The following is a 13,772-nucleotide window of genomic DNA, read 5'->3' as shown; positions in this document are numbered from 1 at the left end:
AAAAATGTTTTAAACATATTTTTGCAGTTTTTATCAATAGATCCATTTTGATTCTAAAATAAGTCTTTTTATACTTTTGGTTTAAGTTCTTTAAAGTCATTCATATGAACTAATTCTATTTATTTTATCCACTTTATGTATCAAGAAAAAACAATTCTCTATAAATTGGTCAAATGCAAAATATACGTTTAAAAACCTGGTTGTCTAGATTTTTATGATAAGATATTCATTTTATTTTAAGAAATTTCTTTTAAAAAAAGTAAATAAATTTTTGTATCAATTCTTTGATCAGATTTTATTATAATTACAAAAAATGAAAGGGAAGAAAAAAAAATGTGTATGTATTCAGTATAAATGTTAGTGTGTTTCATGAATGTGTTTGAAATTTTCTTCTGTCTTAAATGTAGTTGTATTTTTAAAATTAAGTGGTATAAACGTCAAGCAAACGATTATTCATGTAATAAGTATTGACGATTCATTCCTGTATTGAATTTGTAATTATTTTTGCACAGTGAGTTGTATGTGTAATATACTAACATTTTTTATATATTAAAATATAGTAAAAGTTGTACATATTTTAAATTAAAAAAAAAATAACCATGGTATGTTAAATTATCTTATAAGAAAAAGTGTGTGAAATAAATGAATTTTCTGTTTCATCATAATTATTTATTTATATGGGGGCTATATTATTGTTCAATAATATTTCAGGGCTATGCCGAAGTTACCAATGAGAAATTTTGTTAATAAGCTGTATAATTTATTGAAGATTGTGTATAGTGTGGTGTACATTAAAAATTTAAAAACTCTTTCCCTTTTATTCATAATGAATGAGTTGTTTTGATCTATTTTCCTTCAGTTCCCTTTTCTGTCATAATATATGGAATTATGTTTTCACTATATTATGATTCATAATGGATGGAAATAAGTAGAACAATAGTACAAAAATCTCAAATTGAGTGGCAAACATCAAAATCTCATTTAGACTGAATATGCAATTAATGATTTGTAAGGGAAATAAGTTGAGAATAAAAACTTAGTTTTGTTCCTATATGGACTAACTAGTATCAAATAGACTATGATTTTACCCTATTTAATTAATATTATTTTCAATTTATTATTGGGGTATTTGAAAACAAAACTAAGAGTATCTCAAACAGCAGAAAATCATTAGTTACAAAACCTAAAATAGCAGTAGATTGTATGTCCAGGTCCAGGTTGAGCTGAATGCAGAGGATCTATCTCAAAGCTTCATCATTTAAGGTCTATGAAGAAATCTGAATGAAGTGCAGAATAAGCAGTTGTTGGCTGCTATTGCAAAAGTTTGGTCATAATCGAAGTTCCTAAACAAGTAACCAAAAGTTGCTATTAGTTCACTATTACTTTAATAGACTGGCAAAAGTTAGGAGTCACAGTTGCATTCATGCAGGGATACTGAGCAAAGGGAAGAGAAGTACACATGGAAGATCCTATTTGACATATCCTCTGCCTTTGATAGTGTTTGGTGGGCCTGCATACTACAATGTCTGCTGGAATAAAATGTTTCCAACAATTTGTACTAGGCGACAGCTTTCATGGAGGACCTAGTTGTCATCCTCATGGTGATTGGTTAATTGGAATGAGGAAAAAGTTCAAAAAGATAGAAGAAAGGTGTACAAATTGAAGGCTGATTGTGGCGGAATGTGAGATACATGCAACAATGCTGAGAGGTTCAATAGAGATCATTTTATCAGTCAGAATACAGGAAGAGAAAGGGTACATATCTAGGTTCAAATCTCAAGAATAATTTTGATATAACCCCACATCTTGGATACCTTCGAGATTAAGTTATCAGATAGTGAATAGAATGTCAAGAATAGGGAAAGCATTTTGGTACCTGTGATTTGAACCTTCTTCGAGGAAATCTTATACAGAATTCGATCCTGATGGGACATGTTAATTCCAGGAAAAGCTGCTGAAGCATGGGAAGGATACTGTACCTAGTGGCCATGTGAAAGTGGAGTCAATTGGTCACTTCCAAGTGGAGTCAATAATGCAGCAGAATATGCAGTTATGTTCTGGACCACTATGAATTGATGTCAAATCTGACAGAATCAGGAAAAAATAAGGAAATATGCCTTTGATGTTGTAGATCTCTGGTTTGATGTTGATGGTCATGACCAAGGTTGGAAATTACAGATTTAAGAAAAAATGTGAACTACATCAATTGATGGCCAACATGTAGAGGGCCCTTTACAATCCTTACAACTCTTAGTACTTGTTAGGGTAGGGGTTCTTCTAAAAGGAACCTTTACTAGCCCAACCATGAAAAGAAAAGAATAGTCGAATTTTGTTATTTTTAAATAAGTTAACATAATAAAAAGGAACACAAAATATACCAACTAGAAAAAAAGAAAAAAGCTTAACACCTATAAAATTAAATTAATTGAACAAAAGAGAAAAAAAGTCTTATTTCACCGGTGATTGGTGGAGCCCCGGTTGAGGTTGTTCTGAGTGGATATTCTTGTGGAAGTAGATCGACAAAAGGGACGTACGTCCGCCCGCCGTGGCTAAGATGATTTAGCTGGTGAATATGGCCAGGATGCTGGCAACTACGAGTGCGTAGTTAGGAGAAAATGGAGAAGATATGTGTATGCAGTGAGACGTTAACAAGTTGTCTATTTTCAATATAAAAACAATAGAGAGTAGTTTTATTTTTGACTTAATAAAAATCACATGTTCCAACTATCGATTTGTGGACCATATGTTGGCCGCAACAGTACTGATTGTGGATTCAAAAGCTGTTACAGTTGAGGTTTATAGAGCCAAATACATCAGAGATGCATTTATTAATGGACTAGCGTCAAGTAATATTCGGCAACAAGTTTTAGAAAATTTTACTCTTAGTCTTGATGAGGCATTTGCTAAAGTTCAGTCATTAGAGTCTGCTCAATCATTTTCTAAATCATATATTACAAATCAATCATTTATTGCATCGTCTGAGTAGGCTTCTGGAGAGACTAATCGGTTGAATCCTCAGCTGCCACCTATTAACTTCTGCCACAAATTCGAAGTGCTTCTTTTGTGGATTTAGTCGGCATCCACGAGCTTCTTGTCCAGCTCTCATTGCCATTTGCAAAATCTGTAGTAAGAAACTGAAGCACCGCCCTGTTGTTTCATCTTTAAACCGAGACTCCCCTCAAAATTATGGGGAATGACCGATAGTTGCTTGCATTTCTGCCAAACATTTATCTACAATAAAAAATAGACCCCTAAACTAAATTTAGCTACGATCTCAGCTGCTGCCCCACCGAGTCTCCAAAACTATCGTAAAAGTGAAAATAAATGGTCTTCCGACAGAAGGTTTCATCGATACGGGGAGTTCAGAAAGCTATATTAGTGACAGTTTTGTTTTCAAATACGAATTAAAACAATACCCAACCACCTCAGAAGTCGCCATGGCTTCGTCCTCCTTAGCTATGTCAATAAATACATTATGTTCAGTAGATTTGCAAATCTTAGATAATGAATATTGTAACACAAAGTCGAGTGTACTCAAAGACTGTTGTGCTGATGTTATACTAGGTCACGATATTCTTGAGCAACATTCGAGTTTATCAATTACATTTGGAGGTAACAAACCCTATTTGCAAATCAGTAGTAGCCATGAGAGTGCAAAAGTGGACCCTGCTTCGTTGTTTGAGCACTTAATGCCAAATCCTAAATCAATTGCAATTAAATCCAGACGACATTCTGATGAAGATGAAAAGTATATATAGGAAAAGTACTCTTTGATGGTGTAATCGAAGAAAGCAACTCGCCTTGGAGAGCGCAGATTTTAGTAGTTAGTGGTACTTATAGAAAACGGATGGTTATTGACTATTCACAAACCATTAATAAATACATTTTCTTTGATGCATTCACCCTATCCCTTCTATAGTGAAAATTGCCTCAAGGGTGGCTATATATAATATTCACAGCACTATTGATCTCAAAAGCGCTTATTATCAGATCCCAATCCAAAAAGAGGACCGTCCCTATACCGCCTTTGAGGCTGCTGGGAAACTCTGGCAATTCAAGCGAATTCCTATTGGTGTAACCAATGGAGTCGCGGCGTTCTAGAGGAAGATAAATGAGATCATAACAAAAGAAGGTGTAAAGGGGAATAACGTTTATTTGGATGATGTGACAGTATGTAGGAAAGACCAAGCCGAGCATGGCTTAAACCTAGGAAATTTTTTAAATGTTCGTTAGAAATATAACTTAACTATTAACAAAGAAAAATCACATTTAAATTAAAGTTTTATAAAATTTCTAGGATACCTTATCGAGAACAACATACTAAAACCAGATCCTGACAGAATGGAGACCGTTGATTGATTTCCCTATACACTAAAACAAAGCATATTTACAGCGAGCTGTTGGGATGTTTGTTTAGTATTCTAAATGGGTTCCAAAGTTTTCTGATAAGATACATAGACTGGTAAATTGTAAGACATTCCCAATGGATGCACAATCAATCCAAGATTTCAACAACCTACGGAACTGCATACTTAAATCCTTCGTTGTAAATATTGAAGATGATATTCCATTCTGCGTAGAAACAGATGCCTCCGATGTAGCAATTGCAGTTGTTCTGACACAAAATAAACGATCTGTCGCTTTCTTCTCATGAACTCTGTCTAAAAGCGAACAGCGTCATTAGGAAGCCTATGCCATAATTGAAGCACTTCGAAAATGGAGGCATTACCTGGTGGGACGAAAATTTCAACTAATGACCGATTAAAAATTCATTACTTATATGTTTGATTTTCGGCATCCCGGAAAAATTAAAAATTTACAAGTTTGTTTATATTTTTACATTTGTTACATTACAAAATTACGTTTAGAACTAGCTTCTTATGACTCTGAAATCATCTATCGACCTGGTAAAGAGAATATTGAAGCTTATGTTTTCTCTAGAACTTGCAACTCATTAAATACCATCGGTTAGTTCATCTTCATAGCTCTCTTTATCACCCTGGTTTTACACGCATGGCTCACTGCGTGAAAACCTAGAATCTACCCTATACAACTGATGAAATCAGAGTTATATCATCCTACAGAACATATTCAGAAATAAAACCTCGTTTATATGACAAATAAAACAGCCTCATTAAAGCAAGAAGATCTGTTGAAAGGCTCAGAGTTGATTTTAAAGGCCCATTACTATCTAATACGTCTCAGAAATATTTACTAACGGTAGTCGACGAATTTTCGAGGTTCCCTTTTGCCATATCTTGCACTAACCTAACATCCACTACAATTATTCAGGCCCTAATCCAGATCTTTAGCCTCTCTGGATACCTTTCATACATTTAAGTTTATAAGATAGAGGAACATCTTTCTTATCCAAAGAACTTCAGGATTTTTTTCATTCGAATGGGATTGCAACCATACCATATAATCCATGTTGCAATGGACAAGTTGAGCGCTACAATGGTATAATATAGAAAACTATTCTATTGGCTTTAAAATCCAAAGGTCTTATGGCATCACAATGGGAGAAGGTATTGCCGGAAGCGTTACAATCTATCCGCTACAAATACCGGACCATTGCACGGCTACAAATACCATTCCTCATGAACATATGTTCTTCCATAAGAGAAAATCCATTTCATGCGTTTCTTTTCCTCAGTGGCTGACAACTCCTGGGAATGTTCAGATGAGGAATCATATCCGCCAGAACAAATATAGAGGAAGAAGTAACTTCATTAGAATCTAACCCTGATTAAGCCCTTGTACAATTCCCTAATGGCAAAGAGTCTACTATAAACCTTAGGCATCTTGCTCCAGCGGGATTGAATGACCGAAATCTGGTTGAAGAGGAGAATTTTCCCGTCACTGAAAACTCCCTCAATCCTTCTGATATCACCCAAGTCGAAGTATCAAGATTAGACTCACCGACCAGGAACTCAAGCATCGGTGACACTCGGAATTGGAGAGAATCATTAAAGAATCAAAAACGACGTACCCAAAAACCCACGTAGCATTGGTACCATTTGATGAGTCAAAATTACCAAACAAGTTGAAACCTGAGAACATTTCAATTCTTTCACAATATAGTAGGAGGCTAACAGCAAATGCCACAAAAGTACTAATAACATATGGTCTTAAAATTAGTTCTAATGTTTTAGTAAACTTAAAGGATTTACATTATAGTTGTTATATACGGCATGACTCGCCGTTTTTACCATAATGCTACGCACTATGCATCCCGTCACAAATATTTGGTTGACCAGACAAGGTAGGTTTCTTTTATGAAGATTTTTCATATGATTCCCAATAAATATCCATACTGATTTATAAAAGTAAAAGTTTGTTTGTCTAAACGCATTAATTTCAGGAACGCCCGATTTAAAAAATGTATACTATAGATTATTGATCATAAAATAATTTGAAGGAGAGTGTTAGGGCTGTGATCAAAAAGGAAATCCTTCTTCCATTCTACCATCTCCTTCAGTTTTGTTTTGGAGGGGCAGTTTATTGTGCAAGGGGTTCTGCTGTATGACTAGGGCTTCTAGGGCTTATTAGAACGGAACCGTATAATGAAAACCTTAGGCAAGTTGGCCTTGATAGTTGCCATGGGAATGTCTGTAAGCTGAAATTTTAAACGGAGTAGAAGTAAGGTTCTGTTGGAATAAACATTTATTCTAATGGTTAAAAATGGAAAAACGATGTTTGTCCAAAAATATATTCATAGTTTTTCAAATAACTCTATAACTGAATATTAAAGATGTTTATATTGCATGCAGATGGTTGACTGTAAGTGAATTAGGAGATCGGTCAAGAAAACCAATTAATAAACAGTTTCAATTATTTACTAATAGTCAACATTTCAACGTTTCCCACATTGTCTTCATCAGGGCTGTGTTGATACCAATCAATACAGAATGTCCTGTATGCCTAGAATGACAATTCTGTACAATACTACTTATCACTACAACCGTGATAAAGACATGCAATTTGGTTCGAAACTTTGCCATTAATAAGTATTTAAAACTATTTATGTTTTAATTTGCATACTGTAGTGATCCGTATTAATTATCGATAGTAACAGTCGAGAAGATTTTCATGATGCTATGGAATCAGTGTGTATACAAGTGTCATGTAATTGTTAATGTCAGTTAACATAAAGTGTTTTTCTAAATTATGTCAATAATAATAAACTATGACATGTTTCTATGTCAGTGCTTATTATTTATTTCCACGTCAAAATTTACAATGCATACCTTTCACATTTCCCTAGCTGAAAAACATAATTTCAGTTTTACATACTTTTCTTTTTTGAACTTGGCTGTTCACAACACACAGACCATTTTTCGAGACGCTTTTTCTCTTGCTCTGCCATTTCGTTGGTATGAAGTATGGTTATCCTAATGGTTACCAGCTTATTCCAGTCGGAGTGGGGAGATTCTTTCCATGAGTCCACTTCGAAATACATTTCGACCTTCTAAGGCCAGATTTGAATCTGTGCTCTTCTAATATATGTGTACGTTGAACAAAATTCTATAGACTCTGAATTCGTATATAAAATGGCATTCTGATTAAGAATATACCCCATAATAAATGGTTGAAGTTAAATACAACAGTAATTTAATACAAAAAGCAGTGAATTGATTTTATTAGACAGAAACACATGTCACACAATACTACAGATAGAGTTAACCTTGGAGTGAACAATCGATAGTCATATCATAGAAGCATTTGGTTTTCGTTACTACAAAATGACCACCTGCCAAATAGTATTTAAAAACTTCCAAAAAAAAGTTTTTAGTAGAAATTTTTTACATCATGTGAGCACAAAGCATCTAGAAGCTGCCGCTAGAGCAGTTTCAGCCCTACCTTGCGGCCATGATATAGACTAGACTGAGAAAAATATTGTAATTGGGATATGTAAGTGAACTGTGTATGAGCCTTGCCTTGCAGGTAAAATGGTTCGCAATAAATTTCTTCGCAGCATAATTGATAACTCAGCTAAACCTCTGAATAGGGTTTATGTTGATTTATGGTCGATGAGAACTGCACTAGGTAACAAATATTATTCCATGCTACTTGTAGGGGCTATAGTCTCCTTTTCTTAATGGATAAAATAAGAGAGATAAAGAATAAACAATACCATAGATCTCAATATTATACTAGCTTAAACACTTACATTATAGGTTAGAGAATAATCTCAATAATAAAAGAAAGAGTCCCTCACAACTCAGAAGTCAAAATCACAACTAATATAACTTTCACCAAACTAGGACAAACATACGCACTCGCACTATCATCATCACTGTCGTCCAAAAAAAAAAAATAAAAAATACTTCGCTCCGCTCTTGCTCGTCAGTGTTGTCCACGCAGTGTTGCCATCTTACAATACTTCCCCCTTTCAAAAAGGGTGCCCAAAATGGGTATCCTTTTTTTTTTCTATGCTGGAGAATACCTCTGTGGAGCCCGTATATTCCGACCACTTCTAGTCCTCACAGGAACCAGCTCCGGTAGAACTGGGACATCCACTTGTTCAGTGCTCACTTCCATAGGTGCGTCTTCCTCCACCGTCTCCTGCAATGTCCGTTTCTGTTGCTCCGCGAACACAGAACACTCTTCCTTCGGCGTATGGGGCTCGCTACCAGGGTCTTCGTCCTCTCCGCTAGGATGTTCCTCTCGGTCGGTTGATACACATCTCTGGGGTGGTATAGAACGCCTATGGTTCACGGTTGGTCTTCGTTGGACTCGCTCGTTGGAAGCACATATAGGACTCCTGACTATCACGCCACTCGTCCTCCGGTACGTCGTCGAACTCAAAATCCCCTTCCGTTTCCGTCGAGCTGTCAACATTATCGCAGCTAACATTTAGCGGGCAAAACTTGAGCATCACATCGTACTTTCCTGGCGCTCTTTCAATTTTGTAGTTAACAGGGCTTAACCTCTCAATGACTCGAAAGGGCCCATTCCATGGAATCGCGAATTTTCGGCATTTCCCTAACGGGGTGATATTTTTAATGTAGACTAGATCACCAGCCTTCAATTCTCGGAGTTTCCTTCCTTGGTTGGTTCTTCTGGCGTTCTGCTCTTCCAGTCTACGGCTAGTGCGGAGGGCGAACAGATATGCCTCGTTAAGCCGCGTAGTTAACTCTTCCAGGAAGTGTACACACTTCCACGTAGTTACACACTCAAAGGGTAAAGTTAGTTCCCTTCCATAGGTAAGGAAGTTAGGTGTGTATCTTGTCCCTCTGTGGATGGAACTTCTGTATGGCGCCAAAGCTGTAGATATGTAGAGGTCCCAATTGTTTCCTTTACTATTCACGTAGTGAGATACAGATTCCATGAGGGTCCGGTGAAAACGTCCCACTTTGCCGTTCTAAGAAGGATGGTAAGCAGTGGTCTGTATTTTCTTTGTTCCGGCCATCTGGCACGTTGTTTTCAACAGGTCTGAGGTAAAATTGGCTCCGCGGTCCGTCAAGAGCATCTCAGGAACTCCATGCCTAAGCCACATTTTCGACAAACACTTTGGCGACCTCTTCCGTCTTAGTGTCCTTCACTGAGATAGCCTTAGCATAACGCGTGAAGTGATCCACACACGTTATGAGATATTTATTCCCCCTGGCCGTTCTCGGGAAGGGTCCCTGTACATCCATCGCTACCAGTTCTCTGGGCCGAGTCGCTTGGTAAGGAGGCATAATTGGTACCTTAGGAAGTACCCTCCTTCGGGCACAACCTTCACATCTTCCTACATACTCTTCAATGTCTGCTTTCATTTTCTCCCAGTAAAATTTCCGCTCAGCTCTTTGTAGTGTACGCTGAGTGCCGCATTGACCTCCACACTCGTCATGCAGCCAATACAAAACCCTGCGCACCAGAGAATGAGGTATTATCACCCTCCATAGGTCGCCATCTACTCTAAACTGTAGCCCATCTTCGTCGAAACAGCATGCTTCCCCTTGGGTTTCAGCTAACCTTTTACAAACTGGGTCGGACCGCTGCTCCTGGATGACTTCTTCTCTATTCACTGGGGCCTTTCCATTCTTTCCCACGACCCGCACAGCTCTGCTGAGTGCATCTGCATTACTATGGTTCCTACCAGGTTTGTATTGGACTTCGAAATCGTACTCGGCTAACTTGATCTGCCAGCGCATCAGCCGGGAACTCGGCTCCTGGAGTCCGAGAGTCCATCGCAATGGTGGATGATCGGTTATTACCGTGAATCGTCGACCATAAAGGTAACACCTAAACTGTGACACAGCCCACAATACTGCTAGTAACTGTCGTTCTGTGGCTGAATAGTTCCTTTCTGCGTTGTTAAACTGGCGGGATGCATAAGTTACAGGTCTTTCACGTCCATTTACCTTCTGCGCGAGTACTGCTCCCACAGCTACTCCGGAAGCATCCGTGGACAATATGAAGGGGAGCGAGAAATCGGGGTAACACAGCACAGGGCTTCTTTTTAGGCAGGTACAGAGGTCTTCAAATGCTGAGGTTCTTTCCGGTGTTCACTCGAACGCTGCAGTAGATTTCGTCAACTCGGTCAAAGGCCTAGACCTTTCAGCGTAATTAGGAATGAACCTCCTATAATACCCGGACAGGCCTAAGAATGCTCTAATTTCTTTAACATTCTGGGGTTTAGGATACCCCTCTATGGCCTTCACCTTCAGAGGATCGATCAGGCATCACTCCGTCTCTGGTTATTAAATGACCGAGATAGACCAATTCTGACTGCATAAATTCGCATTTCTTAAGGTTAATCTCCAGATTTGCCGCCTGTAGCTTTTTCAAAGCTTTCCTTAAGCGTTGGTTGTGTTCTTCGGAGGTTTCGCCAAATATAATAATATCGTCAAGGTAAACCAAACACTCAGTACCCAGAAGTCCGCTCAGCAATCTATCCATGAAGCGCTGAAATGTAGCTGGTGCTCCTCCCAACCCGAAAGCCATCCTTATGTACTCATAATGTCCGTCATAATGTCAGTAGTGCTAAACCCTGTTTTTTCGCAGTCCTCTGGGCGAATCGGCAATTGGTGGTAACCGCTCGTCAAGTCAAGGGTGGTAAACCATTGACTTTTCCCTAGGCTGTCCAGAGTTTCATTAATGTTCGGCAGCGGATAGGTGTCTATACGCGTAACGGAATTTAGTCCACGAAAATCCGTGCAAAATCTATACTTAGGATCTTCTCCTGGAGCAGCCTTCTTCCTAACGAGGATTATCGGAGCTGACTATGGGCTAGTAGAAGGCTGAATCACCCCATTCTCGAGAAGGTCCTCGATATGCTCTTTCACAATCGGCCGGAGCTATGCGGGGCACGGTACGGTCTAACTGCAATAGGACGAGCATCGCCGGTGTCTATATTATGATGGACATAGTCGGTACCGACTAATTTTCCTTTATCCCCCGGAGCTAACCCCTTCCAATACTCAATTAAAATATCCATGATCTCTGTCCGGTCCGTCTCGCTCACGTGCATAAGTTTATCTTTAACAAGGGCATACCAGTTCTCATCAATACCCTGCCTAATTAACCTGATGCAAGCCTTGTTCTCCTCTATGTGAATTTCTTCCACCTCACTCACAATGGTATCTCGGGGTAACCTCACCTCGCTTTGGGACACATTAATTAATTTGTAGCGAGAGGGAGCAAGTGGTTGGACCACAACTCAACAGAGCGCTCCACCTCGAGCCTCACCGAAGCTCTCAAATTTACTTATTACTTCATTTTGTAAAGAACACGTTGTCATTTTTATATATTAATAATTTCTGTACATAATACTTAGCAATATCTGAACAATGAATAATAAATGATAACAATGCAATGCGCGAACCTATCTCAAGCAGACATGTACCGACCGCTTCTCGGTCACAGCCGCATGGACTAGGCCTATAATTAAGGGACTCTAAATTCCCCAATTTGATCTTAGATCCACATCCTTTCCTGGGTCTAGTCATGGCACAGGTGGCGTATACACTGCTTGAGATAGAGAAGGTTATTGCCAATCTATGCTCGCAAAAGTTGTTTTACTGTACGCACACCTAAGACGATGGCCTATCTCCTCTCCTTCTCTCCAGCAATCTTAGTCCGTCCGCTTCATCTCGGCAACTAAGATTGTAACCTAATCCTTAACGGTTACACTGGTCCGTCCGCTTCATCTCGGCAACCAGTGTAATTTCCCTTCTCCCCCCGGCTCTAGTCCGTCCGCTTCATCTCGGCAACAAGTAAGCTGGCTCCTATCTTAACAGTTCTAGTCCATCCGCTTCATCTCGGCAACTAGAACTGTTACTCTGCCTCAGACTCTCTCACCTAGACCTTCTCTACCTCAACCCCGACAAATTTCACCATCACATTTCGTTTTTTAGGAGCCACCACTACTCTGGCAACTCCTCCTGGAAGGTTGGCGGGCTCAAGAAGGACTTCCATTCCCTCGACCTCTCCTTTGATTCTAGCAGGAATGATCATCTCACTGCTTGGCGGCACGATAATAATTTCTTTAATCAGCGCGATGGCACGTTTCTGGCCCTCCTTCCTTTCGTCATACGATGTTTGCACAGAGCAGTGGGCAGTCTGAACTGTCCCGTTCCCAACATCGATGCTCGCCGCTATCCTACTAAGCACGTCCATCCCCAGGATTCCATCCGTACCATGTTCAAGAGGCGTGATCCACACTTTATGTTCAATCGTGGAAGAACCAACTCTGATTGTTAAGCACCTGTTTTCCAGCGATGGATCTCTGTGCTCCGGTGACACCTGTGATGGTACTCCTCCCTGCCGATTCAATAGGAACGTTTGGAATAGGTTCATTCAAAAGCGTAATATCAGCCCCGGTATCCACTAAGACGCTTCTTTATTGGCCATTGAACCGAATAACAATTATTAGTGGAGCATAATTCCTTGTATCGTAGAGTGCCACCCCAATTTTACCTTCTCAGACCTAATAGACCTCTCTTTGTCACGGTTCCTGAGGGTGAGGCCTTCACTCGGAACCCCTCCTGTTTAAAGCTTCCTCGTCCTGACCCCTCTCTTTACACCGTTGCCAAATGTGCCCAAGCTCCCCGCAGTTAAAGAATTTTATACTGGGACAAAGCTCCAGTTGATGGCCTATCTGTCCACACTTACGACAACTATCAGTTTTCCATCGTTGGCAGTCCCGCATCCAATGCCCCCATTCACCACATTTAGGGCAGGGCGTTCTGGGATTCCTCTTACCCGCAAAGCTGTCCTTCTGCTCTTGATATGGAATGCTTCGTGCCGGGACTCGATCACTACGCTCAGCGAACGGGACTCTCCGATTTCGGCAGCCACCACTAGGAGTGACTCTACACACCGTTGGGGACTCTGGTGCCTCCACACTAGCCGTTTCCCCTCTTCGGAGACAGCAGCAACCCGGTTCGTTTTCTTCTTCGGTCTTAATTTGTCTAATATTTTTCAGCTCTCCTACTTCCACCTCAGATGACATCCGCTCCTCTATCACCACCGCATCTTGTAGGGTATTAACATCCTGACCATTTAAAAATCGCCGAATAGGGGTCTCGGTTCGCAACTGGAACATCCCTAATACCACTCTGTGCATCACCGCTCTGGCGCCTTCTCGTTGTTCCTCTGTAGGCAAGTCGTCAACTGTGAACGCCAAAATACCCGCTTCCTCACACCGGTTGGCATAAGTGCTATAGTCCTCCCCTATTTCTCTTTTCAGCTTTAATAGCGTCCTCATGTCCGCTAGTAGGTCCCTTCCCTTTGAGAACTTTTTTTTAAAGAGGTCCTTCACTTCCTTCCAATCTTTGCAT

The 13,772-nt window shown here is 39.7% G+C and overlaps 1 protein-coding gene across 3 annotated transcripts in view; it reads left to right on the top strand.

Annotated features, from left to right (window-relative positions):
• Positions 1 to 6,149: 6,149 nt before the first annotated feature.
• LOC106686723 (uncharacterized) overlaps positions 6,150 to 13,772 on the top strand; it is a 35,646-nt gene continuing 28,023 nt past the window's right edge. The window contains exon 1 of one of the 3 annotated variants that reach the window (XM_067046888.1): positions 6,150 to 6,265. In XM_067046888.1, coding sequence (XP_066902989.1) covers positions 6,195 to 6,265 — 71 coding nt within the window. In that variant the 5' untranslated portion in view covers positions 6,150 to 6,194. Of the gene's footprint in view, positions 6,266 to 7,768; positions 8,050 to 13,772 lie in introns of those variants that run through there. The other 2 variants (XM_067046890.1, XM_067046889.1) reach the window with 2 other exon arrangements.

Source organism: Halyomorpha halys, unplaced genomic scaffold, assembly GCF_000696795.3.
Source record: "Halyomorpha halys isolate HHAL.00 unplaced genomic scaffold, Hhal_1.1 Scaffold36.1, whole genome shotgun sequence".
Classification (NCBI taxonomy): Eukaryota; Metazoa; Arthropoda; class Insecta; order Hemiptera; family Pentatomidae; genus Halyomorpha; species Halyomorpha halys.
This window is presented reverse-complemented; position numbering and strand designations above follow the sequence as displayed.